Source organism: Aulonocara stuartgranti (genome assembly GCF_965226115.1).
Source record: "Aulonocara stuartgranti genome assembly, chromosome: 7".
Classification (NCBI taxonomy): domain Eukaryota; kingdom Metazoa; phylum Chordata; class Actinopteri; order Cichliformes; family Cichlidae; genus Aulonocara; species Aulonocara stuartgranti.
The window spans coordinates 53,241,726-53,269,287 of NC_138945.1; the positions used below are offsets into that span (position 1 = coordinate 53,241,726).

A 27,562-nucleotide genomic window follows, 5' to 3' on the forward strand; every position below is an offset into this window, starting at 1 on the left:
GCTGCAAGGTGAGGTTTTGACACTAAGTTTAATTTCACTGATATTAGTCGTCCTTGGGTGGAGTTTCCAGTCCTTTCTGCACCTGCTCCAGATCAGCTCATCGTGTGGAGGTTATCTTGAAGCAGAAGGCTGCCTTGGTTCCTCACCACCGACTCTGATCCCGTAACAAGTATTTTTCAACAGCTAACTCTTAGCCTCTCTGTTCCTTTCAATTAATTGTCTTGTTCTCTTATTACTGAAAAAAGAGTAAGGAGAGTTATTGTTGAGGAGTTGAGGAGAGTTATTATTTCATGTCACCGCACGCCTTCAAACATCAAACTGATTTGAGCCTAAACAGTAACACATGAAAGACAGTCCTGTTCATATATTATCAGCGGATGTTGCATAAAAACGGATGGAAGAGGCACCGTGTCCCATAGTCTGGGGTTAAAGTGGGACATATTTATGTATTTATTTATTTATTTATTTTGGCACAACACTGGAACGAGTCCAGATGTCCATAAGTTGCTGAGGTACTTGAGCTTCTAGCTAGCCCTACAGAAGATGAGCATAAAGGGAGTAACATTTTTAAAGTGGCAGCTAAATTTAAATGCAGCATTTCTATCAGTTTAAAGAAACATCAGCAAACACACAAAGTGTTTGTTTGCAGTTTGTGTTGCTAGCTAAAGGTCCAGCTGCTGTTTTTGACAGGGAGAGAAAAGAAAGATGCTAACTTCACTCAGAGATGGAGAAAGATAAGAAAGATGTTAAAAGGACTCCTCAGTGGTATCTGATAAACTGAAAATTTAACTCCTACAAGTAACGCCTCATGTTTTTAAATCAGATATTGGGTCTGTACATGTGACATTATGCATGTGACAAAATACTCTGCAGTTTAATGCAGGATAAAAGGGTTAGTTTGTGTAAATCCACAAAGAGCAGTAAACCTCAGAGCAGCAGTAGCCCAAATCAGCTAATCGCAGTCTGTACATTAAAAAAATTCACTATAGCTCTCAATATAAATGATTCTGTTGTAATTCTTTTCCCCATGCTGAGCCACTACAACTGATTGTAGGGCTTCCCCATGTGCCTAACTTTAACCACTTTGACCCTGTTCATACTCATTTTCCAGTTTAGAGCAAAGCCCCCCGTCTACATTTTCCTTCTTCTTTGCTGTTCATGCTCCTACTAACTGACTGAAGTTGAGTACATCTATTAAAATTTAGACTAAAACAAAGTTTGTATTCCCATCTACTAATATTATATTATTATTACATTACTATAGCACACGGTTCAGTGAGCTTTTCACAAAAACAGCAGGTATAAACCAAAGAGCTACTTTAACTTTTGCGTACATTTAAGAGCCAGTACTTGTTTACTTTTACTTGAGTAAATAAGTTTCATCAGTACTTTGACTTTTACTGGAGTTTTTTTTTAACACTAGTATCAGTACTTCTACTTAAGTATAGAATATTTGTACTTTTTCCACTTCTGTTGGAGACCCACCGCTCAAGAGCTGCACCAGGGGCTCAAGCTCACCTCTCCTACAAGTAAGACAAAAAAGACACAGTCTCCATTTAAGCAACTTTGTGTCTTCTTCTCTGCAGAGCTCCTGTGTGTGCAACCTTAATGCCAGTCCAATCCCACTACCCCCACCACTTTATCTGTGCTTTATTACTTGACTGTAAATAGAGATGTTAACTCTCATCAGAGCCTGCTTCGTGCACCAATGCTAACCCCTAGTATGACATGCTGAAGCAGAGTGGGATCAGAACAGAAGGGCAGCCAAAGAAGAGCTTTGAAGCCATGGAGAAGGATTCCTGAAGACTACTTATAGAAGGGAGGCCTAAGAGTTCAGGCTATGTTAAATAATATAGGTGGTTATACAAATATTGACTTTCAAGACCATTAGAATCTGCCTTGCAGACTATTTCTCTGTAGGTTTAATAAATCACTCCACCTATTTCCCATTTTCTTACAAAATATAAAGAGTTGAGTGGCTCAGGACTTTAGATCAATGAACAATTGTTAGCACAGATTAAGAACATCCTTCACCTATTTATCAACTGATACATGTACTCACTGTATTCATCAAATTGCCTGGCATTCAAGAATATATATATGATATGAGCGATCGTGGCTCAAGAGTTGGCAGTTCATCTTGTAATTGGAAGGTTGCCGGTTCGAGCCCCGGCTTGGACAGTCTCGGTCGTTGTGTCCTTGGGCAAGACACTTCACCCGTTGCCTACTGGTGGTGGTCAGAGGGCCCGGTGGCGCCAGTGTCCGGCAGCCTCGCCTCTGTCAGGGCGGCTGTGGCTACAATGTAGCTTGCCATCACCAGTGTGTGAATGGGTGGATGACTGAATGGTGCTCTCATTGTTGGAGTTTTCACCTTGTTGTTCGAAAATCATAGCCAGAACCTGTAATCTCTTGTTGCTAGGCATCATCACCATCATCCCTGAAAAAAAGGTGAGAATCTGAGAGGTTGAAGCTTAAAATGAATAACTAAATAAATACATAATTTTATGAAACAAAAGTGAGATGAGCTGATTCATAGCTGCCCACCCCCAACAAATTGCACCCAGGTCATCTACTGACATTACAGTTCAGCTCTTATAATGACAGAGTGCTTCCTGCCACCAAACCACACCCACTGGAGTGTAAAACAGGCACCACTACAATATGCAACTGAGGTCTGAAACACAAACAAAAACCCTTTAACTGGCTAGAGGTTAAAAAAAATGTAGCTATGTGTTACAGGAAACTACTGTAGTTTTCTAGGGCACAAATTATGTTACTCATACCTTTCTAAATGATTTAAATTCCACTTTCATACAACTTGCATGATGCCAGGACATTTCACTGACAAATTGCTTGCAGCACACGTAGACATACTGAGCATTCAGATCCCACAGTTTTCCCATTTTTCCTGCTGATGCCTCACATCTCATTGCTGCTATCCACTATTGTCTCCTGAAACGCTCGGTTTTTCAGTTCACCTGCTTAGCTGGGGTTCTTTACACTGCTGCAAGTGCATCCCATCAGGCTGAGACTTAAAGGCCTTTTTTTTTTAGGTTTTCTTATGCTAGCAGAAAGAATCGACAAGAAGGAACCTATATGCAATACAAAGTTAGTGGAAAGCAATGAATTGTTTTCCCCTCCAGTGTGCAGCTCCGTTCCTCTGCTTGATTTGTTACCTTACCAATACCCTCCTCTGTGACCTCATAATGATGCTACCAGTTCACACTGTGCTTTATAGGTTAAAAATAAACCTCCACAAATTGTGAACTCGGAATCAATTTCTCGCTGAAAAAGAATTGTTCATTTATAGCCTCGGAAGTTACACAACATGCGGCAGGAAGACAAATTAGAAATAATTAAAGAAGCTAAGAAAAGCAGCTCACAATTGGCTTTTCTTGAGGATTAATCACCATGCGCGCTCCTTGTCATCATCCCTCCGTCCATATAATTTTCTGCGACTGTGGTTTGTGCGGTTTCTAGTAAGGCAGAAATCATTTGACAAAAGCGGCTCAAAGAAGCTTCAGATTAAAGTGCTGATGCTTATCGCAGTTTACTGATATGATGTACTTAGAGAAAGCCCTTCTTCATTCCGTCTTCCTCCGAGCCGCGATGCTTATGATTGATAAAACTTTCAGAGCTAGTAAATTGATTTGCCTCCTGTCTGCGGGTTAATAGGCCACGCTTATGTGCGTTCAACAACGACGCTCAAGTACAGCGTGCCTATCAACATTTGTCTCCCTGGACAAAATCACCAGATACCTGGTTCAATGACAAATCCCTGTTCGGTGGTTCCACTGTATGCTGTTCACAGATGACTGACCGTTTCTTCATGTGGGACAAAGGTATGGATAAAAGCAGAAAAAAAAAGAAGGGGACATGAGACAGAGAGCGAACGAAGAACAAATTTTGCAGTGCACATAAAGGGGGAGGTGTAAGAGCTGTGAGCTGTGCCTTCATGATGATATTTCACCTTGAACAAACAAGCTGAGCCTCACAGAGAGAGGAAAGCATCGATCTACCCGGCTCCAATCATAATACATCCACTTTTCCCCAAGTTTACTTTCTGGCATTCTATCAGGACTTTATAAATTATTTTGGGTGACAAATCGATCTGTTGCCCCCCCCCCCCTCTGCTGAGAGAAGGGAGACTTGATTGTGAGCAGTCTATGTGCATGTGTGTGTGCTTGCTTATGTAAATGCATGTCTGTCTGTGCACATATGTGTGTGCATGCGCATGTGCGTGCATGTGTGTGTGTGTGTGGATACACTCGCTTGGGTGTTTGTGTGTCGTCTGCTTCGGAGGCATCATCTGCCATCTGGCCTCAAAGTACAGGGGCCACATGGTGGGAAAGCAAATGTCACTGGTCAGGCCAACCAATGCCAAGTCCCGACAAATGACGTCAGGAGAAGCCCACACTGCCACTGCCCAAATAAACAACCCTTCCACAGAGTCTGATCCCCTCCTGACCCTTTGTCGCACTGTCGGTTCCTTGTAATGATGGCGATGGTAATCTAGGAATTAAAGCTTTTCCTAGCATGATACTCGAACTCGAGTCACTCTGGATTTGAGCTGAATCCTCAAAATCAAGGGAAAGAAATGTATCCTATTACTTAAAGGGAGGATGGTCACCCAGATAATCTAAAAGAAAGACAGAAGAAAGGAAAGGAGAATAAAAAAAGAATACCTTTGTCTGAGGCAGAACTATTAAAGCCAGTGACATTTACGTATCAATCAAGTGAAATGGCAATGCAATCATGATCCGGAGAAATGGTACCTCACATCTGCCAAACAAATATGACTTCTATACTGAAGGAGAGTCGATCTTTTTTCCCCTTTTTTCCAACTGCTATCCCCTGTGCTCCAGTTCGAGCACACACGTGAGGAACAGTGTGCTGATGAATGTGTGATCTGATTCTAAGCTTCTTAATTCAAGTCCTTTCTTCACCATCACTTCATTCCAGAGAAGCAGCTGGAACATAAAGGTTTTAACACTTGCCACATTTGAAAAGAGCTCTTTTTCGTTTGGAGGCTGCGTCTGCACACACAGACAGTGAGAACCTGTTAAAAGCCTTGTGTTTAGATCCACACAGAGCATCTGCTCAGCACCTCTGCAATGGGGAACGCAATCAACAGATGAGGCGGGTAAACAACTCAATGCCCTTGCAAAGAATTACTGTTTCGACAAGGGTTTGCCAGTTGGGCACCATGCTGGCTTTGGTTTTTAATTACACACTGAGAGACATACACATAATGCATTCCTCTGTGCCGTTGCAAGGCCAAAAGAGATTCTAAAAAGGTTGAACAGACAAGCCAAGGTAAGGGAAAGTACGGTTCAGTTCAGTCTCACGGCCACGCTTTACATTTTCCAGCTGATGCGCCCTTGTGCATTAGTAGTTAAGGGACTCACACAGCTGATGGTGCAGTGATGTACTCCACTTCTCAGAGCCCCAGACATGCTGCAGCATATTGTTTTAGCTATAGGCACAAGCACTCACAGTGACAGACACCTCCGTTCCCCTTGCAATGCCTTCTACACCTCTTCACCAGATGACAAGAGCCACTTTCCCTGTAGACGCAGTGAGAAAGAGTTGGGTGAAAACAATTAAAAATGCGCCAGTGGGCGAAACGCTTGTCCCCTTCTCGTTGATTCCGAGCAGAAAGTCCTGAATAGAAATGATAAATTGAATTAATGAGTAGATTTGTAAACAGCAAATGTATGTTTTTTCCCCAGTGCTGTTAGTTTCATTGTTTTAGTTATGTCAGCAGTGTCAAGTCAAGAAAATAAATAAAACAAAAATAATGATATGCTTGTAATGACACAATACAGGTACTTTGAAGCGCACATACCCTGTATGTCCTATTTGCAGCTTCTTGACAACCAGCAGTTGTTAAATTACAGATTATCCCAACAATCCTGACAGGGATGAAACTAGTCATAAAGTCCTCAAGCATCAGCCTCCCACTCTGGGCAACTCCCTTCCTTACTGGAGCACATGAACACGCATATAAATAGCTTCACACATGAATGTGCGCTTACACGCATGCGCGCACGCACGGATGCAGATACTAACACACCAGCTGGCATTTGCAATAAAAAGACAAAAAGACCTGTTCTATTTTACACATCCGCAGGGGGTCAATAACTCATTAGAGCCAAGGAAAAGGCAGAGGCAGCTGAGGGAGATGACGTGGTGGGAGATGGGCGGTGTGACTGTGGGCTGTTCACCTGAGGATATCAGCGTGTCATTGTGCTCAGAGGTCATGATGACAAATTATGACTTCATTTAGCAGCATTTCATAAAACGTGCCCGGGCATCGCCAAGCCCGAAATGGGGTACTACACGTGCAGTTTGCCTGTTTAAGTCTCCTCTGACATTTTCTCTCTAACTGGGATTTTTTTTTTTTTTACAGCTCATCCTTTTGTTTTTTATTTATTACCTTTATACTGCTTGTCATGGACCCGCATCTCATTGAAGAAGTCTATAAATGTAAAGTTTATTATCAGGTTAAACTAGCCCACTGTCCTTCCATCAAAGCCTTTGGAGAGTGTTCGCCTATGGGGTTCTCCTTAAAGGCGGTGTAGGCATTGCTGTGAGTATTTGTACTGCAGATGATTCATCGTGCTCACTAGTTATTTCTGGCCTAAACTTCTGAGACTGCCTCAATAGTTTCAAATATTTGGAGTTTCTCTATTGATGACCCGAATCAAATGGTGGCTGCCCTCTTGGCTTTTTCCTTAACAAGTCCTGGCGCATATCCAGTGAAGGGGACTCATCTGTTTAATCATCTCAATCACTGAGCTGGACCCAACTAAATATGGAATACAGAAAACAGGCTGCAGTGTGGGCTGCATCAGTGTACTACAGCGGGCAGACTGCTACTGTCAATGGATCAAATCCAAAAAAATATAGCTGTGTATGTTTGTGCGCGTGTGTGTAAGCCCACATGAATGTCTAAGGGTTTATCAGACAGTGTGTGTTTGTTTTGGGTTCGTGCCTTTGGGTTACGACACTTAAGGAACCGTTTACAGAATTTATTCTGTTACACAACCTAATCCTTAAAGCCTCCGAGTCACTTCAGTAGTACAACATCAAAATGTCAGGAAGCACAATCTAGATAGTCAGAACAAGAGTGTAATTATATGCATCATCATCATCATCATTATTATTATGATTAATACTACAGACTGTTTTAAAAATATACATGCATTCATTTCAAGTCCACATCAAAGATTTCCATTTATGACCCGACGTCCAAACAAAATACCACAAAAACACCAGGATAATGTTTTCAACCTTGTTAAGGACAAATGCTAATTACATGATTCAAAGACTAAATCCATAAACACACAGACATTGTAATTAAATAATCTGCACAGCTCTGTGTCAACACCAGCCATCTGAAATGACCTTGGAGCTTCTTGAAAATTAGTGTGCTCATAAAGTGCTGCACGTTGGCACTTTGGATGATGTCGTTCTGACCCTCCTATCATGTTACAGACTGAAACTGTGCAAAATGACAGGTTCGTACTGTTCTTTCAAAAAGAACATATGGTTGAATGGTGGATTCACTTGTTGGAATATCTTGGGATGACTGATTTTACAAACTGAATGCAAGCAGAAATATAAAGAACAAAAGGCAAAAAAAGGAAAACCCAAGCTGTTAATTTGCTTCATCGTGTATTCATTTCATAAAGCAACTATTAAATGGCAGAAATTCTGATAAATGCCGTGTGCAGTCTAAATTATACCATATGTAGATACTAAACAACCACATTTACCTCCTTTTAAACTAAAACACTGATGCTATGTGAGATGTGACAAGCTTGCAGCTAGTCTGGCAACCACCTCAGCCTGTGTTTGGTGCCATTTGGCAACCGCTGGAATATTTAAATGCCCTGATGAATACATAGCCCCTGGGCCCGATGGCTCAAACTGAACACCGAGTGTGTTCTGACATGCTCAGCATACACTAATGGGACTTCTGACAGTCTTGTGCATTCATCCTACAAAAACCCGGCATGGTGCCAGAGGGGAACAGAGGCTGGGTGTGAATGTAGTGCACTGGCTGAAGATCTGGAAAGTAAAAGGCCACAGGTCAAACTGGTGCAACATCTAATGTGTCCATCAGGAGCCATTTATAGTGCCAAACTGTCCTTTGGCAAGAAAGGGAGCCCCTTCCTATTCATTTGCTACAAATTACAGTACTTTACATAAGAGCAACAGCTGCAGTAAATTTGCCAAAGTGAGTGAATCCACATATCTGCACTGACCGTCCATTTCCAAGGAGCCGCGTTTACTTAAGCATGACCGTTTGGCTGAAGCTGGAGAAGCTCTACAATTATGTGACTGCAGGGCAAAACACGCCTGTAATCTGTAACCTGCACGCAGGCGTCTGCACGAGAAGCGGACAACACGGGTGCTGTCCGCGGTGCTGAAAAACAAAACTGGCTAAAACGGGAGCTAAATCCTTACTGGGAACGTGCTCTTTATGTCCCAAATTGCTGTTTTCACAGCCAAACATGGCCTGAGTCTAAACACGTGTTACACAGTGGACACAGCTGTCTCGATTCCCTTGGAAAGCCAGTGTTGTTACGTTATAGAGCACGCCAGACATATAATTGATTAAGGTTATTTTGGAAAATGTCAGTAGAGCGGTGTAGCCCAATGATGTTGACCTTTTAAGCTGTGTAACTCTGTTCAACAGCATTACACAACAGTGCAAGTCCAGGAAACCGTATTTATCAGGATTTGTTGCAGATCTGAGATCGGATGTTTGTTTTTATGTAGAAAAAAATTAAACAAACTCAGGCTGAAGATTACAGTCAGAAAATTTCGAGTATGCGCGCACTCACGTGTTCCTTTAAGCTAGAGTGGTGTCAGGTTTACTTTTTTCCCTCTAAATTGGTAAAAAAAATAATAATACACGAGTACATTTAAAAAATGCGCCTTGAGGAACTATATGTGCGTTAATGCGTCGACATAAAGCCGATGTTCATTACGACCTCCATAGAAAACAAACCACCCTATCTAAGACATGTCATTATATTGGCGACATTATACAATATGCATAATATTAGAGCGGAGTAATATACGGCTGAGAGTAAGTCCCTGGTGTGCAACGAGAGGAAAAACACACAAACAAAAGCGTTAACTTGAGGTTTTGGCGATGCCGCCTACTGAGACCACCATTACGCATTGATTAGTTCCCCCCACAGTGAAGCAGCAGAGGAATTTCTGGGTGCAGATATAGGACCACTCCTCTCTCTGCATACGATTTTCTCTCCTCTCTCCACAGTCGGGGCTTGTTGGTGAGGAAGGGGGAGGATGGTCTTGCAGTCGACGAAAGGAACAGGAGTTTATTGAGGAGTAGCTGCAACGGGAGGAAAAGCCTGTGCACATGAGCCTTGCGGATGTCAAGAAGAGAAAAAAAGAAAGGCTCGCGCCTGGACAGATGACCGCTCTGTTGAAACACTGGCGCTTGAATTGTTTAACTTGTTGATGCAACGTTTTTCTACTGTTTCCCCCCCTTCTCGTCTGGGTGCAGTGACACATAGATGGGTGGCGGAATCGCAAGTATTCTCTTCCTATGATAGGTATTTATTGAACTCGCCGTGGATGCAGTTTAAAGAGAAACCTTCTTTAAGGTGGGTGTTTTTCCCCTTTTCTCTTACTCTTTTTTTCCCTTTTTTTTTTGCTGAGACCGGGGGTAAAAGAAGAAGAAACACGCCTGCTTTTATTGATGGATGATGATCGAAATCTAATTCATATTCTGCCGCAAAGTGGGCTTCCATAACTGAACAGTTACACTGTTGATAAGGCTGTGGAGAGTGATACTGCGCATAACACCATAGAGTATCAGTAAAAGTAAATGGGCTCATGCGTTTTCTTATCACATTCTGCTCCACAAGCCTATAACCGTCACTGTCCCTATCTGTTCTTCCTGCAGATGCAATTCATCTCCGAGCCGTAGCACTGTGATAACCGGAGCAGGGTCGTTTTAAAAAAGAAACTACAGGTCAGCATGGCAGCAGGTGTAGCGGCATGGCTTCCCTTCGCCCGAGCAGCGGCCATAGGATGGATGCCCGTGGCGAGCACCCCGATGCCCATGCCTCCTCAAGACAAGAGGAAAGCCCAGGACGGACTTATTATCCTCAACGTGAGTGGGACCAAGTTTCAAACGTGGCGAACCACTTTGGAGAGGTACCCGGACACTTTGCTGGGGAGCACAGAGAGAGACTTCTTTTTCCACGAGGAGACGAACGAATACTTTTTCGACCGCGACCCTGACATCTTCAGACACATCCTCAATTTCTACCGCACGGGGAAACTACACTATCCGCGCCAAGAATGCATATCCGCGTACGACGAGGAGCTCGCGTTCTTTGGTATTATTCCCGAGATCATCGGGGACTGCTGCTACGAGGAGTACAAAGACCGAAGGCGCGAAAACGCGGAGAGGCTTCAGGATGACGAGGAGATGGACATGAACAATGACGTCACGCCAGTCAACCTGACGTTCCGGGAGTACCTGTGGCGGGCTTTTGAAAACCCCCACACCAGCACCTTGGCTCTGGTCTTCTACTATGTCACGGGGTTCTTCATTGCCATATCAGTGATGGCCAACGTGGTGGAGACGGTTCCCTGTGGGTCTTTGCCCAACAGGTCAAAGGAGATTTCCTGTGGAGACCGTTACGCTCTAGCCTTCTTTTGTTTGGACACCGCGTGCGTCATGATCTTCACGGTCGAGTACCTCCTCCGATTAATCGCGGCGCCCAGCCGGTACAAGTTCATGAAAAGTGTGATGAGCGTCATCGACGTGGTCGCCATCATGCCTTACTACATCGGCCTGGTGATGACCGACAACGACCAGGTGAGCGGTGCTTTCGTCACCCTCAGAGTCTTCCGGGTTTTTCGGATTTTCAAGTTCTCCCGGCACTCCGCTGGGCTGCGCATCTTGGGCTACACCTTGAAGAGCTGCGCCTCCGAGCTGGGCTTCCTCCTCTTTTCGCTCACCATGGCCATCATTATCTTTGCCACGGTTATGTTTTATGCGGAGAAAGGCTCCACGGCCAGCAAGTTCACCAGTATCCCCGCAGCCTTTTGGTACACCATTGTCACCATGACAACACTGGGGTAGGTGGCTGCAAAAGTCCATTAAAAAACAAAAGAAACAAACAAACAAACAAAAAAAACCTTCAAGCGCTCGAGACACACCACAACTCACCAGCTCGGCTTTGTTACTGTGTCGATAAACACACATAACACACAACAATGAAAAAATTCAAAATTAATATTACTGCAATAATACCAACAATTAAACAATTATTATGTAGTAGTGTTCTCAACGAGCACTTACAATTAGCTAGTAGATCTTAATTTGCATAAAAATATTTTAGAAAATTGTAGCTGGGCCACAGGTGTGGGTCATTGAACGTATTAATGCTCAGCCAATCAGAGAGCAGGAGCAGTGTGCTTTATAGAAGCTTCCGTGGTCGATTCGCTCCCCAATCAGCGAGCCTGCCCCTCACAAGCACCTCTTATCATTCTGAGGGTAAGCTACCGTCCCTGCCCGTTTCTGAGGGTCGTTACCGAATGCCTTTCCAAAGGTTACCGCAGTGTCTTTAAAAAAGGCGCTTTTATTGTCGAGCTATAGGAGCAAACAAACTACAGCTCACTGACCACGCTCCCACATACCGCATTAACAGGCCAAATTAAAGGCAAAGCAACGTATAGGGGACACACACACACACACACACACCTCTCCTCTCCCTGCACCGCCTCCTCTCCGCCTCTCATTCACCCTCTCTTAGCTCCCCTCTCTCCGTTTCAACAAGGTGCAGTAAATATTTGAATGCCAATTTCATGCTCGCGAACACCGCCGGTCGCAACCACGTGCTGATGTAGCATAGAATAATTAAACTCGGGTTGGACGATTACATCAAATTAATTTGTATTGATGAGCGCGCTCAGCTGCACTGTGTGGCTTGCTGTTATTATTATTATTATTGTTGTTATGAGCATTATTCCCAGTCTTCTTTGGTGATGCGCTTTCGGACCACCTCTGTGTGTTGCAAACTTTTGTCACCGTCGATATGTTTGACCTGATGCCTGCTCGCATAACAAAACAAAACAAAAATCAACAAAAAAGGTAATGCGGAGTTTAAGCAACGGGGGAATCGCAATCACACTAAAGGAAAAACACAACAACGTATACCGGTTGCTTCAGCACTCGCTGCTGCTGCTCGTATGAGGTTGAGCACAGCCGCTTAGCCAGTGTTAGTCCTCCTCTTCGCTGATGACACAGAAATTAGGGCCCGGGTTTTAATTTCAAAATCACAACATCGCAAAGCAAACACTACAAAAACAAATTGCTTCTGGCAGTGTGTACTTGTGTGTGTGTCTGCAGCAGTGCATAAGCTGGAGCTATGTAAGGCACAGTCCTGAGAATATTAAGTTCAAAATGTATTCCTTCTTGTACTACTATCATTATTACTGTTGGTTTGAACTGACACAGGGATCTCCACATTGCGCACAACCTGATTGGGGGGGGGAATAATCCCTCTTGTTTTTGTCTTCCTTCACATCTGCATTGATGCAGCCACTCAGCACCTGAGTACCCCTCAGCTCTGCAGGCAGCATATTTTGTTATTATTATCATTATTGTAATTGTTATATAATTAAACGGTGACATTTCCCTCTATCTGTGCTCATGCTGCGGGTGACACTGAGTTAGTGGATTTTCTGTCTTCTTAATGGCATACAACTCTTCCCTCTGTGCTCACTCAATATCAGTCGAACTACCACTCACCCTCGAAATGACCAATGAGAGCATAATTAGTAATGGGCATGATCTGGTGATTGAAGCGAGCCACCTCGTACACAATGCTGCATCGGCCGTGCTTTCCATTTGGATTCAAAGCGCGGGTGAAGGATGAGTTGTGTAAGAGGGTTCATTATTTATCTTTGGGGAGAAACAAAGATATTGCTGCATTCAGCTCGGAGTCTTTGTGTTGCTCTAGATGGATTTGAAAAAGATGTTTTTTGCCGCGAGAGAACAAAACTGAAATGTCCTTGGTAATGGGGACATCTTTGTCACTCCATTGTGATCCATGACAGCCCGGCTGACAGATTCGCAACCTGAACCGAAGCCTTACAGTGCTGCAGAATGCTGCATAGTGGACCACTGCTGGAGAGGCTGAATACTCATCAGTGTAAGACAAAGTCAGCCCCTTCTCACGATCCATCCTTGTCTTTAAAGGCGTGCTTCTGAAAAAACACATCTCATACAAGCCTACAAACCAGAGTCATGTCTACTGATACAGCGATGTAAGAAAAGCATCTGCTATATTCTTCTCCAATCACCTTCAGATGCTTATCTGATCAGGGGAAATGAGGTATTCTGATGGTATGTATCAGAGCTCAGCATGGAGAAAAATTGATCCACGTCTGACAAATAGGTATTTAGACCCATATGAATGGGGTTGTCTTTTCATTCGCTGGCAAATAAGCTATTTAGAGACTAGCGGGTGCACTACTGGCTGGAACCTCCATTTGAAGCCTTTGAAAGCATTTGATTTCATTCTGTTAGTCAATGATGCTTTATGCCTGCATGGTATCATGATGCCTTTCCACTACATATATTTTCAATTTCCCCTCACTTGCACCCCGTGGAAGTAAAGACTGTGGTGTGCGTTCTCTCCCCTGCTGATGGCCCATTGATTGTGCTTAAGCAGACGTGCAGACATTGGGAGAGCAGGGGCTCCTGTTCAGAGGCACTTGGCAGGCAGCCTGAATGAAAGGGAAGGGTGCCTGGAGACCAGCGGAGAATCAATAGCACTGTGCAGCTGCGTGTCATGCCTCTGTGTGTCTACTCCCCTGTGCCACCAAACACAGGACAAGACCCACTTATCCCTCCTTCTTTATTGAGCCTAATCTCCGTGGCTGCTTTCGGATATCCAACAAAGAGGAATCTGCTTCTGCCGTGAACTTCAAGAACTGGGTGTAAAATATGAGATTTTTATCTGCAGCTTTGCGGTATCTTTGATAACGGCAAGTGAGTCTGAGGGTATAATTTAGTGTCTTGATTTAATATTGTTCATTTAAGCTGGTATTGCACTTTATTAGGCTGGAATCAGACATTGCAGTGTTTTCCTGCTCTTATTTTCTCTGGATGATCCACATGGTCAGGGTGAATTAGCTGCAGAGGGAGTTTTTGGTGCTTCAGATCTTTTAAGTGATTTAAGGTGTAATGGAGTGCACTGCTGAGAGCAGCTGTGAAAACGGTGGAAGCCAAGCGCAACCCACAGGGGAAGAGGAGTGGGGAGGACAGGGCTTAGTCTGGCGTAGGCTAAACCTAGACACGTTCCTCTGGACACTGGCAAACATTACCTTTGATAGACACGATAGGCTCGAGCTTCTGACTCAAACACGCAAGCCCACACACAGTTTCCATATATTGAAATGTACTCGTTGCCCGCCAAGATGCCTAGGAGGAATGGTCATTATAATTACTGATTTGTTGTGACATTTACTATGTAAATTGTCCTGCGGTGTAACAAATACGCGTGTACGCTATAGTCACTCAACAGATGCAGAATTTATCACCTATGCCGTTTGTCTGTGCTGCAGCTCCACCCACCAAATACAACCGGAACGGCTTGACAAGTGAGCCCTATAAACCTCTCAGGATAGGATTTATAAGACAGAGAAAGCAAGGTTAACAGACACGAGGGTCACTGTAGGGCCCATAAGCCAGCAGAAGTATAACCATTATCATGCTTGCCAGTTCTGACACCTCAGCCCCCTGGCGATCGAAAACTACAACGCAAAGCATCAGCTTCACGGTTTAGCGTGGTGCAGAGAGCGAAGCTTTTTGAAGTCGAAACCCTTCACCGCATGTCAAATGTAATTGAAACGTGCAGGAACAATCTGGAGGGCCTTTTACTGTATCTGTACCCAAGAGATAACAAACGCATTCTTGATGATATAGTCCTCATGCGGTTGGATAAGTTGCCGTGCCCCTGGCAGCCAATGCAGAGAATTTTCACTCTTTTTTTTCCTCTAATTCTTTTTTTTCCCCCTTCTGAGCTCGGCAGTCAGCGAGAACATTTGGTGCGTTTGATTATGTAGCGCAATTGGTGTAATTTTTGTGTTCAGTAGAATAAATTACACCACTTGCCATTGTGTATGTTATGCACATTATGAAAATCAGCAATCCATTTTGAGCGACGTGATGTGGCGCCGTGTAAAACAGAAGTGGCTAATGTGAAATGTGTAGGCCGCCGTCAGCCTGTGGGCTCACGGCGGTCCTCCAGGTGCTTTATTGGGGAGGAGAGGTGACGCTAATACGAGGCTGGTATAATAGTCCTGAAGTGACAGGTGACTTAATGAGAGGAACCTGGCACTGAAATGTGTTCTGTGCGAGCTCCTTTCTGCCCATGCAAATGACTGCGAAATGGAGGAGTGGAAGCGAGGGGAGGGTACCAGACAGCTTTCTTCAGAGGAGATTAAGATCATTGTGAAAGAAGGAATCCATTAAAAAAAAGTGCTAAATTGAAAACACGCAAGCCCCTGCATTTTCTTTCTCCTCTTTGTTTGCTCAAACAGTTTCACTTTGGCAGTTAGAGATTTAAAAGGGTGCTTTGAAGGTTTGAAGTGGAATGATTGATTAAAATCTTAAGGCCATTCACATATTGCATATTTATTACATCATACTCCTGTGCTTTGAAAGGTAGATGTTTCTATTTGGTTATTTGGGTGTTAAATGAGTTTTCAATTATATATATTTCACTGAAAAAAAAAATCCAGCGTCAGAAAGAAAATGCATTTGCGGTCAGTCAACCCTGAACTGAAAAACAGATTATGGCCAGCTGGTAGGTTGATGTCAGGTTACTGTGTATGTGAACTGACTCTAAAAGCAGGCATGCGTCACTGCAGATGGTCAGATTGATAAATAATCTATATGGCAAGGACAAAATGGCTGTCCCCCCCATTTGATTCGATTTCTTTGACAGCCCATCTTCGAGGCAGCCCCAATAACACTCATTCCACGAGGGGGGATTTTCATTAATTCACTTTCAATGTGCTGCACTAAGCAGGGAAATCGACTAGCATGTTCTGCACTTGGGCCTTGGTAAGGCAGTGCGAGGATATAAAATATGGCACCAGTGTCTTTTTTTTTCTTTTCTTTTTGCAACTCCTCAGCATTTCTTCTTTTGTATTGTGAGCAACGTACGAGATTAATGGAATTTTTCAGAACAAGATTAAAGTTGCACCGTATGAATGCGGCATCATTGCATTAGGAAATAAGGAGATATGTGAGAAAAAAAACATCACCTAGATTCCATTGTTGCTAGAAAGCATTTGTTATGCCTGATTCCACTCCCACCCGATCTTAACAGCCAAGAAACCCCGATCCAGCCTGAGTGAATGAATGAAACGAGGAAATATCGCCTGTTATGTGATTGTGTATGATCTTGAAATTTGATATGTTGTAAAAAGACATCGGATGTGTATATGTGCCACAAGATCAGAGGATCAAACAGTTTGCAAATGATAAATCCAAGCCCAACAGCTATTTCCCTCTGTGGTGCTGCATGGCTTATTTACATACTCAGCATTTACATACAGATGAAAATGGCTTGTCTGCCATGCAGACGCACATAATGCCTCCTCATCACTTTGTTGAAACGTACAACGTACTCTAAATAGATTCTTAGGTTTAATCATATATTTTACAAAGAGCTTAGCATTAGATCAATTCAGTTATCATATCAAGATCAATAAAAATGTATTCAGCACAACACACAGAGGGTGTGCAATGCATTATTATTGCGATAATCCCAGAATCACCCATATCAATTAGAGGCCTTTCATTATAAAGGTGGTAATATTCACGGAGGTAATATATGTAGCAGAGGACCACTTGTCATGATTTATGAGGCTAATATATTTTCTGAGGATATCTTCACCATCTCCGACGTTGCTCATTTATTTTTTTCAGTTCTTTATTAATAAAATAACTACACGTGCGCTAAAGTGCGAGACAATTTTAATGATAAACAAGAAAATAATATTGCGTGACTTTTATGAACCAGCAAAGCGACTGCCATGTGCAAGCACAGCAATAAAGGAACAACCGGCCTGTGCGTTATTGATCCTGCTGATGATGATGTATTGATACACTAGACGAGGTAGTTTTACTTTTTGTGTGTGTGTTGTCATATTCTGTTGTGTTTCTTTGCAGCATCGTTTGCTTGTGTTTGAAGAAAGATATGACCCATATATGTTCTTAATGAGCAACCTTGACAGGAGCTGGTTACAGCAAACAACTACTGAGTGGAAGCAGTTTTCTTATTTGACACTGTCCTCCGAATAACAGTGACAGCATCGATAATTTCAGCAAGTAGCACTAAAAAAGTGAGAGAATTTTTTTTTTTTACTGCAATCATTTAGGTACCTTACCAAAATAGTTATTTTTACCTAAGCTGAGTGCTTATCTAACATAATCATGATTCAGAGCTAATCAAGTGATTCTTGCCAATCAACCAAACCATGCTTTAAGTGTAGCGTCGTTGCTTGCTACACCAAAACTGTTCACACATTGCACAGACCCCTTTTTATAGCTACAAGAACAGCAACTAAAAAGTTTCCCTGGAGAAAAACAGCGAGTACCACTTACTTGTTTAAAATTTCATGGTGTGGGTTTCACCATGAGGTCAACAAACTCATTATCAGCTCAATATGGTGTTGAAACAACAAAGGAATTAATTGGTATGAGCCACATGGTCACATTAACATTGCGGAGGGGGAAAAAAAAGTCACTGATAATAAACTGTTGAGTTTTACATATGCAAGCCAATGCCCTTGCACTTATTACCTTTGTGTAGCTCTCAAACTAATCAGCATACAAAGTACAAGCTGTGTTTGTTTTCATGGTGAGCTGCAACATTTTTAATGCCCACTGTTCCTATGTGAACACTGCACAGCGCCCATATTGGCATGCAACATGGAGTAGTTTGAGGGAGAAAATGTCACCTTTTTTTATTTCTTAAATTTTTAGATGCCACCGTCACTACAATAAATGTGGAACTAGCAATCATCATACTGCTTTTTCAAGACCGAACCAGCCCTCGCACCCTTCTTGACCTCAAAATCCGACGTCGCAGCACGGGCGTGGGGCGGAAGAGTTTCGCAGACGATGGCAACGATAGGCTCGCCCGTCTCTGTGAGGAGCTTGGGAGAAATGTGTTGCTCTTTGCACCCACTATTTCTCTCGAGCGTTGGGGACAGCACAGCAAACATAATATCTTGAAATGGTGCCAGCTTTTGTAATGCCAGAGTGCGAATCTCCCTCCCCCTGACATTTGTCTCTTTATCAGAAATACCCCTCAGCTAACAAGCCTACATCTGTGATCAGCAGAGATTCAGAGATTATAGCTAACAGCAACAATCAGTCTGTTGCGTGAATGAAACAGAAACAAAAAAGCATTCAAAGTCGTGCTTTGCTTTCGTGCTTTTTCTGACACTTCGTTTGAAGAGCGATAGGATTTCACTGTAGATAAGGTTTTAAAAAGAAAGCCTGGTTTTAAAGCCTCTCAGCAAAACATTAACTAGGCTGAAATGAGAGAAGCACATTACCTTGACACCTACCCCAGTTTTTAAAGTATCTACTTTTAAAAGCTACACGGCATACATTCATTTGGCTGTGTCAGACTTTTATTGTACAGCAGTATGTTATGTTAACGCCATTTAATGCCATGCGTTTTGCAAAAAAGCTGAAATCAATATGGACTTTCATGTTCCCCAAACAAACGTAAGGCATGGGTTTTCATGAGTTTTTCGAGAAAACAATAAGACCTTGACGCTAGCACATTAATGGAAACTTTGTTTACAGCCATCCGTAATACCTGAACGCCTGCAGATTCGAGCGAAGTCGTGAATATTGATTCTGCCCGTTTGTCAGTCTGAACGTTTCTTCCAGCGCTTGTGAATCAACACATTATTTCATCAGAACTGAGGAATCTTGTGCCAGTTTACGCCGCCAAGATGCCACAATAAAAGCTCCTCGTGATCAATACTGATCCGGCTTGAATGAAATCCACAGTGTTCTCTGTAAGAAAAAAAGAAAAAACAGAAAGAAAACAGAGCTGTGCAAAGCTCACGAGTCTGGCTTTGAATCGAGCTGCCCATGCTAGCCACTGTTAACCCAGTTTCATTGTTGAGTCTTTGCCACAGGCTCCATAGATTATTAGTTTCTGTATGCAGCATGAATGATAAGAGGCTATGTCCTATTTCAGTTTAGGTATAAAGAGCTTCCTCCTGTCTGCCTGGCAGGGAGGTCCTGCTGAGATGAGGGATGTCAGCCTGTCACCCTGACACATGGCAGCTGTTTCCTGCCTGCCCCAGCTACTATAAATAGCTAAATATATCACCTAATGTAGGCCATTTGGTCAAACAGAAACTAAACAGGGCATGAGCTCTGGGCCTATATGTTTCCCTTTCACCTCAAACGAATTTCTCATGCACGGTGGTGTCACCAAATCTTCACCGTTTTATCCTTCTGTGACTATCTCCTTCCTGTCCAACGTGGATTGATGACATATTAGGTTGCGATTTTGCAGCGCCATCACTTTACGTCAGGTTCGGAGCTTCAGCTGAGCGAATGCACGCTCAAAAATCTTTAAAGAACAATTGTGTACAGGTTTCATTAGTATTCTTCTATAATTTTAACATTTTGATGAGATATTGTAGAGCTAAAATCCTGAGGCAGTAAATAAAGGCAGTCTGAATGATCCCGGCGCAATAGGCCTGCAATAAGGATCAGCTTGTGACTATTATAGTGTTTCATTGTGTGATTTTTTTTTTTTTAATGTCTCAGAAAGGTGTTGTTTTAGCTCATCAACATTTCAGTCACACACAACGCTGCGACACAATTAAATTACCACAAACTACGGTCTGCAGAAAGAGTGTTAAATCAACTCTTTGCTGTCACATTCTCGAGAACCGAGCATTAAATCTTCACAGAGGGAACCGGCGATGCTGGTTCATTGTGCCCACCCACCGTAAACTCAGAGCAGCTACACGACCGGCGGAAAGCAGCACATATCAGTGTCAGTCTCTTGTGTGTATTGAGCGTAATTTACTGTCCCACTGTGATAAAGCATAGTATTTTCCTTCCAGGTTTCTGTATAAACAGCTAGAAGCAGAAGTTGTTTAAGCCAATTTACTGGCATGGCTTCATGAATGGCAAAGCTGATCTGTAAGTCAGTGCGCCACTTTAGTCACATCTACAGTTGCAAGAAAAAGTTTGGGAATTGGCTTTAAAATTAATCTGCTTTTGCTGTGAATTCTGATCATTTATTTTCACAACACAAAAAACACAGTCCAACTGAACTAATGACACACAAACTGTTTAATGAACACAATGAAGAATTGCAGTGAAAGGAAGTGCATCGTGGCCAAAAGCTTTGGCAGAGGCACCACTGCCACAATCAAAATCTTGCTTTTGTTTGCCACTAAAAGATTTTGTTGAAACTTATAAAAACTCTTATGATTGCTCCTCACTATATCAGAGAAATAACAAAACTTTAGTAGCAAAGTGCATGAAAAACAACATTTGTACCACCCCAACAAAAATAAAACTCTCGTGCACCACTGTATTTCTACAAGAAATTACTTTTGAAAGGTGTTCCAAAAAAAGGAAATGACATTGGAATTGTGTGTTGCAAACTCATCCCTACATTTATTTTCTAGCACATGTATGGAGGGATTTGAAATCTAATACAGAAATCCATGAACTGTTTCAAAAGTGGACTTTCCCATTACTTTACCAGGGGGAAGGATTAGAAAAGTGCAGGAGCACCTTGTGGACCTAATGGACCTTAAGGATGAGCGAGTGTATTTTTAATTAAGATATTTTTGACTTATTATTTGATTTATTCTCGTCTTTTTTATAGAGCAAACACTTTATTTTATTGTGTGTGTGAACCGTTGACCAACACTGATGCATTTCCTTCAGGATCAATAAAGTTTTATGATGAAATGAAAAGAAAAATAGCTGCAATATCCAGATATGAGCGTCCTGACATGCTACTGTAAAACGGTGACATTACTTAACACCAGCATGTTGGTACTGCAGGTTTGAGCACGTAGTCTGTTCAAAGCAACCATATGTTTGACTACAGCCTCACAGTGCTTGTGTTGCTGTAGAAGTATTCCGATTTTTGTAATCCAATTACACCCTGTTACTTTGTTTTGTTAAAATATATAACTATAACTATTCAATACTAAGACCCCTTAATTTTCTCAAATATCACACTGAAGGAGTTTCACGTCTGATTGCTTTGACATCAGTGTTACAGGATATCTTGTTAGAGAAATGTATTCAGCTGTATTTTCTCTGGCTATCTCCTTGATTAATTCACATTTTACTGAATCACTGTGCTGAGCATTACTTAAAGCACCCATGCGGGATGTCTGTGTTCCCCTGATAATGTGTCACCTGCTACAGCACAGAACAACTTGGGGCGAATTCATCGACTTCTGGAGAAAGAAATCGGCGGTGAAAGTGATCGCTGATCGTTGTCTGCCCAAAAAACTTATTATTGCCCAGTTAATATCAAGTCCACAGATGCATAACCATCTATCACTTGGATGTGTCTAATGAATGATTTTTGGGCAGTGATTCAGAGAAAACACTGTCGGTTAGAGGTGCGTGAGCACAGCGGCTTAGGCTGACACTTTTTGCTTAACTGGGTGCATTATGTTATCCATATAATAGATAGAATTATACAGATCTTTTGAAAAGGACGACTTTGTGTTATCCTCTGAACATGTAGTTCAAACAAAGTATTTCTGTGTAGAAGAACAGAGTACTTCTTAATCATTGGGGGGAAAAAAAGCTTGATTCTTAGCCCACAGTTTAAGCCCCTATTTTAGTGATTACATGCCTCACAGGGGACGCTAGGCAGAAAACTAATAAGGTCAAACAAGGCAGACATATTAAAGGTCCAAAAGGAGAGAGGGAGAGAAATTCCAATCCTATCTTGCCTATCAGTGCCTTCTGATGTTTTGCTGGTTGGATTTCTTGGATGTAAAAACAACAATACTCGAAAGCGCTATTTGAAAAGGGATAGACGGTAGCTACTGTAGATTGTTCTGCTTGTCTGGGTGTTACTGCAGTGTGGGTCCAGCTCCCATCTAGAGGATTTCCTGCCTGTGAATCTTGTTGCAGGTGTCCTACACAGGAGTATCTCAGTTAAGGACTGCATTTCCATGTGGGGGATTTTCATCTTTTTTTTTTTCCTTTTTCAAAGGTATTAGTGGGAAATCGTAAACAGTTGATGATTATTTGTATTTTCCTCTTAGCCAATTGTCTGTAATCCCACGAAGGAGCTTAAGAGTTAGATTTCTGGCATACACTCTCTTATCTTTACACAACCAACACAGACAAATGGAATGTATCTCACTTTGACTGAGGCCAAAAGGCAAAGTGAGTTGTGCAGAGGAAAAAAAAGCTGCCCAGATAGTTAACCTTAATAAAGGCAGACACTGCAGTCAATTCCAGAACCAGCTCAGCCTTATTTAATTGCACACATATGCGTCTCACAGTATTTTCACTGGCAATGTATTATATGGTGAAATCTGTGGTAGACTGTCCTCTGGAGGTCGCAGGACAATCATACCCGAGCTTTCACGTAAACTGATCCAGCATCAAAGTGTCAGATGTGACATTCAGTAACCTCCAAAGGAAACACGGTCTCATTTTGAATCCAAAAATTCCATTTTACATGGATTTAACTGCAGTTTCTTTCCCCGAGATTTTTGCGCACATATGTCAGAGACAGAAAACAAGCTGCGCTGCTGTTGTTTCAACTCCCATCGTCTTTTCTATGAAATGGCATCCATCAAAGTTAATGGGCTGTAATCATCACCACAAATACACTGTCACACGTTCCACTGCTCGCTCCTGAGTATTCAACTCCCAGTCAATGGGATGTAAAGAGTGACAAGCATGAGGAACACAATTTCCCATATCATTAACGGCTCCGAGTGAGAATTGGAAAAGAATCCACCCACCGCCCCCAAAAAAGTTTTGCCTATTCTTCAGATTTAGATTCTGTTTGCTCAACCTCTTCTGGGACTGCAGAGGAGAAACATTTATTAGATGCATATGTGACAAACAGTCAATACTACTGACGCCGTTTTTCAGGCACCCATCCACATTGTCATCTGGTGAAATAATTCTTATTAAAGTATGTCACTTGTTACTGACAGATCTGCTGCGTGCTAGATAGATTAATTTCCCAAGAAGCCAACTCTGCCAGCTTCCAATCAGAGTTCAGCGCAACACGTAGATCTACTTATCTCCAGGCAGTATGCTGCTGGACTGATCATACATCATACAGGTTTATACACACACACACACACACACACACACACACACACACACACACACACACACACACACACACACACACACACAACTCTTTCAGTGCCTGCTATGGCAGAGCTCCAAGAAGAGCGTCCCTCCTGTATTTGCGTGTTTGATAGGATGGTTTAGCTAAAGCATCCCCAGAAGACAATTTGTAGACCTCAACAGATGGAGAAGTCCAATTAGAAAGTGGGAAAAATGAGAGATGAATGTCCCTGCTCTTTCTCTCCCGGGACAGACAGCTTTTCTTTCAGCACAGGTATTAAAACCAACACGTGTCGGAGGGAAAACATCACAAAAAAAAAGAGAAATAAAGGATAACGAGGCTGGGATTTGATTTCTTAACATGACACAGTCAAAAAAGTAGCCACCGAATATGATACAGTTTGCTCGCGCCACATCTACAATATGTATAAATGTCTCCTTATGTTGTCTGATTCTTCAAGGGCAAACATCCCACATAGCAATTGCCTTGCCATTAGCCAAGACCAAAAAAAGGAGAAAGAATGAAAAAGTGCTTAAATATAGCAACCCCCCTGGGATAGTAGAAGGAAGGGCGTGCTGTGGTGTGATTAAAACGAATAACCTTCATTCAGTCACGTTTGTTAACGGTACATTTGAATGTGCTGTCTGTGGTGGGGGCCAAAGCTGTGCCTTTATCTGCCTTGTCCTCCAAGTTTGAACATCATTATTCACCAGGAAGCTCGTCCTCAGCGCTGGCAAAGATGCCGAAGTTATAAATAATGGGAGTTGTGTCATCAAGCACGCGTTGGGCCTAGGTCGGTTTAATTCTGGCTTTTAGCCACCCCTGCTGTTAATGCAGACATCGCAATAAACCTGTTGATGACTGATAGATTGTGTGGATGCAAGACCAATTTTCACTGGCAAAATGACCTTTTGCTTGTGTTGTTGTTGTCGCCACGGCCCCCGAGTTATTACTTTTCATGTCATTTTTTGATTTGACAGGAGAAGTCTCGAGGAGTGAAATGGAAAAAGTAATGATGTCCCCATGTGCGTGATGTAGCGTGGTGCAGGTGGGGCGATGGTAGATAGGGCCGCAGCTAGTAGCTCTGCTCTGCCCCGGGGGCCAGTCTGCAGCTGTTAGGAGAGCTTCAGCTCTTCCCAATTCTTCCCTGCAGGTTCTCGCTGCTTCCTTGGTACTCGCTGTTATCTGGGCTCGCTGCTGTCGCTGGTCTGGCTGCCGTCCACACTCTCTGGGAGAGAGCGCGCTCAGTACATTTTTACGCTTCGCCACTCTTTCCGTCTCATTCCAACCTCGGCTATTCCTCTCACTTTTACTGTGAGATTTTGAAGTGTCCCTTTGAACTGGCGACTGCTCCTATATTTATATATACATATATAATTTTTAACAGCTGTATTTTTCTACCTTGATATTTATTTCAAAGACAATGCTCCATTGGCACAGGCCATTTACGCCCTGAGTACTGTAACTACTTACAAAGCATCCTGAATGTATGTATAGTCTTGTGTATACAGGAAGTGAACCGATATATGAGAGGCTGCAGCTGTTTGGTGCAAAAAGCTGATACAGACAATTTAAAGTTGCAGCTCAAACAGAATACAGAACTTTTTTTTAAAGCCTGAGGACAATTGATTCTCTTCCTCAACACGTATTATCCTGCAACTTTTTTCGTGTTATTTATTTATTTTGCCTACCTTCAGTCTTTTTCTTTTAACCATTTGTTATGACGTTAACATGCCCGCAGCTAAAGACCAAAATTCATTTTTCGACTTGATTCATGAGTAACCCTTTAAGCCAGTCCATTGGTTAGCTTGTCTGGAGCTTTTAACACCACAATTTTCATCATTTGTCATAACGATGAATCAATTGATACGTCAGCTGACTACTTTGGATGTCAGCTTCTCAAATGGGCAGCTTTTATTTGTCTTCTGTAATTGGAAATCGAATAACCTTTGAGTTTGAAATGGTGGATCGCCACATCACCTTCAGCTCTGCTATATTGTGACGGGCATTTCCAATTTGTTTTTTTAATTCAATAGTTTAAACAGCTGCTGAATTAATGGCCTACTCGTTTTTGTATTACATGTGCAGTTGTGAGGCATTCGACGGGCGACTGTTTCATTAAACCTTTCAAACCCCATTCTACTCTGGCTTTATCTTATAGTACAGATAACCCTGATGACACTGCTGTGACATAGTCAGGGGTTATATATACACCAGATAAACCTCCTTTGAGATCCACAGAAAAAATTACACAGCTGTTTTTACAAGTAGCTCTCCTCCTTATAAAACTGATCTTTGTCTGGAAAATTGATGGAGTACCCTTATGTCATCTAAAAAACCCCAAACCCCCCCCCCTACCCTTTAAAGTGATGAATTGATACATAATGAAACTTGTAAATGCAGACCTAAAGGGACATATAGCCCAAAAAAGAGCTATACATCTTTACCTCTGCCTGGTGACGCTGTACTCTCCTGTTAAATGAGCAGATTTTTTTAGATAACGTAGCTTGTGAATGCACACTCTGCAAAGTCAGGGCAAAAGGGGCCATTTGGTGGAGGAAGCTGATATCCAGCGGCTGCTCTGCGTGGAATCGCACATCAAAGTTAATCTTGTGCCGTCTGCTCTGGCGGCGCCGCGGAGCACTAATCTGCTGTCAGCGTGATGAGGCTCCTGGACCAGTTCCCCTTTCCAACACAGAGGCACTAATCCACAAGACCTTTCACGTTTTTTTCTCCGCTTCATCACCTGACCAGACAACAAAGGTCACAAGGTTCCCTTTGAAATCTCGTCTGGTCAATACTAGCTGAGCATCGCCACTGGTTTTGGTGTTTATTGTGTTTCAGTTTAAGGAAAGCTGGTTTTGGTGCATTTTGCCTTTAAGAGCCACATCTTACTTTGAAGTGTACTTTTTTTTCTACTTTAGACTGGAAAAAACACAAGTATTAATGCGGCGAATGCCACGAACACAGCAACCGCTGTCATTACTGCTAGTTTTTCCTTAATTGATCATCTTAAGAAATTCAGTTTTCACCTTTAACCCTGCCTCCGGCATTTAGATTCCGGAGGTGAGGTAACTTGCTGCCAGTTCAATGAAAGCTTTCGGCGTTCAAGAAAATGCCACTGCTCTTTTGCCAGCATTCAGATTAACCTACGATGAATACAGAACGAGTTCATTAGCATAATCGCTTGAGTGTCTGATGATTTCATTTTTATTATCACGTTCCCTTATAATCCATAGCTCTGTCGCCCCTTCGTGCTTTCAGCCCAGTCTTTCATGTTCCTTTGCCCTCCCCATTCAGTCACGAAGGAGTGTAATTGCATTATCAAAGTATTATACCGACGTTGTGGAATATATTTTTAGCCCTTGGCTTTCTGGAATGATGTAAGGCGGATGGGCAGAAATATAAACATGCAATGACAAATTAAGATTCTGAGCAATGTTTGAGTTGGCTTACCTTGGTTTCATCATGTCCAGACTGATTAAAGCATCTCTCAGGCCTCGCTTTAATAGCCACAAATCATAATTCTCATATTTACACGGTGGCATGCTATTTTTCTTGGTCCAGGTCAACACTCAACCCTCTTAAAACTTTTAATAATACAAAACAGCCTTTCATTTAGTTATCGAAAGCAATTGGCACAAGGAAATGGTTGTAATTATGACCATAAGGAGCTCAAGTGGGCCTAGAGGTGACTCGGCATATACAGTAATGGGGGGAAAAGGGCGCTTTTTTGCATAGTACTGCGCTTGTTTCTCAAGTGTCAGCAGGTGTAGACTGGAGACTGGAGAGGAGCAGAAGAAAAGAAAAATGTCAAGCAGGGCTGTGCTAGCACTGCATGATAATAGAAAAGGAGGAGAAAAAGAAAGTGAATGAAGCGTTTCATCTCCAACTCATAGTTAGAGGCAGGCAGGTCCAGGCAGAGGAAGGGTGAGTCAAAGTCAGGAGCGGAAGAGCGGTAAAGAGGAAAGCTTTTTATCATCCCTGACTCTTAAGAAGATCTCCCAAATGAGAGAGGGCGTGCATGCTAATGTCAAAGCCGCGGTGATAACTAGCTGCCTGGTTTTGCAGGGTGAGGGTTAAGCTGGGATTTGCAGGGGTGAGGGAATACATGTTTGATATGTGAGCGAGAGAGAGAG

General features: G+C 42.6%; 1 protein-coding gene across 4 annotated transcripts in view; it reads left to right on the forward strand.

The window, feature by feature from the left end:
* The window catches only part of LOC309709963 (A-type voltage-gated potassium channel KCND2-like), a 51,944-nt gene that overhangs the window by 10,973 nt on the left and 13,409 nt on the right, over positions 1-27,562 (forward strand). For 2 of the 4 annotated variants that reach the window (XM_082539003.1, XM_082539004.1), the window contains exons 2-3: positions 9,299-9,647; positions 9,950-11,136. In XM_082539003.1, coding sequence (XP_082395129.1) covers positions 10,025-11,136 — 1,112 coding nt within the window. In that variant the 5' untranslated portion in view covers positions 9,299-9,647; positions 9,950-10,024. The remainder of the gene's footprint in view (positions 1-9,298; positions 9,648-9,949; positions 11,137-27,562) is intronic. The other 2 variants (XM_082539005.1, XM_082539006.1) reach the window with 1 other exon arrangement.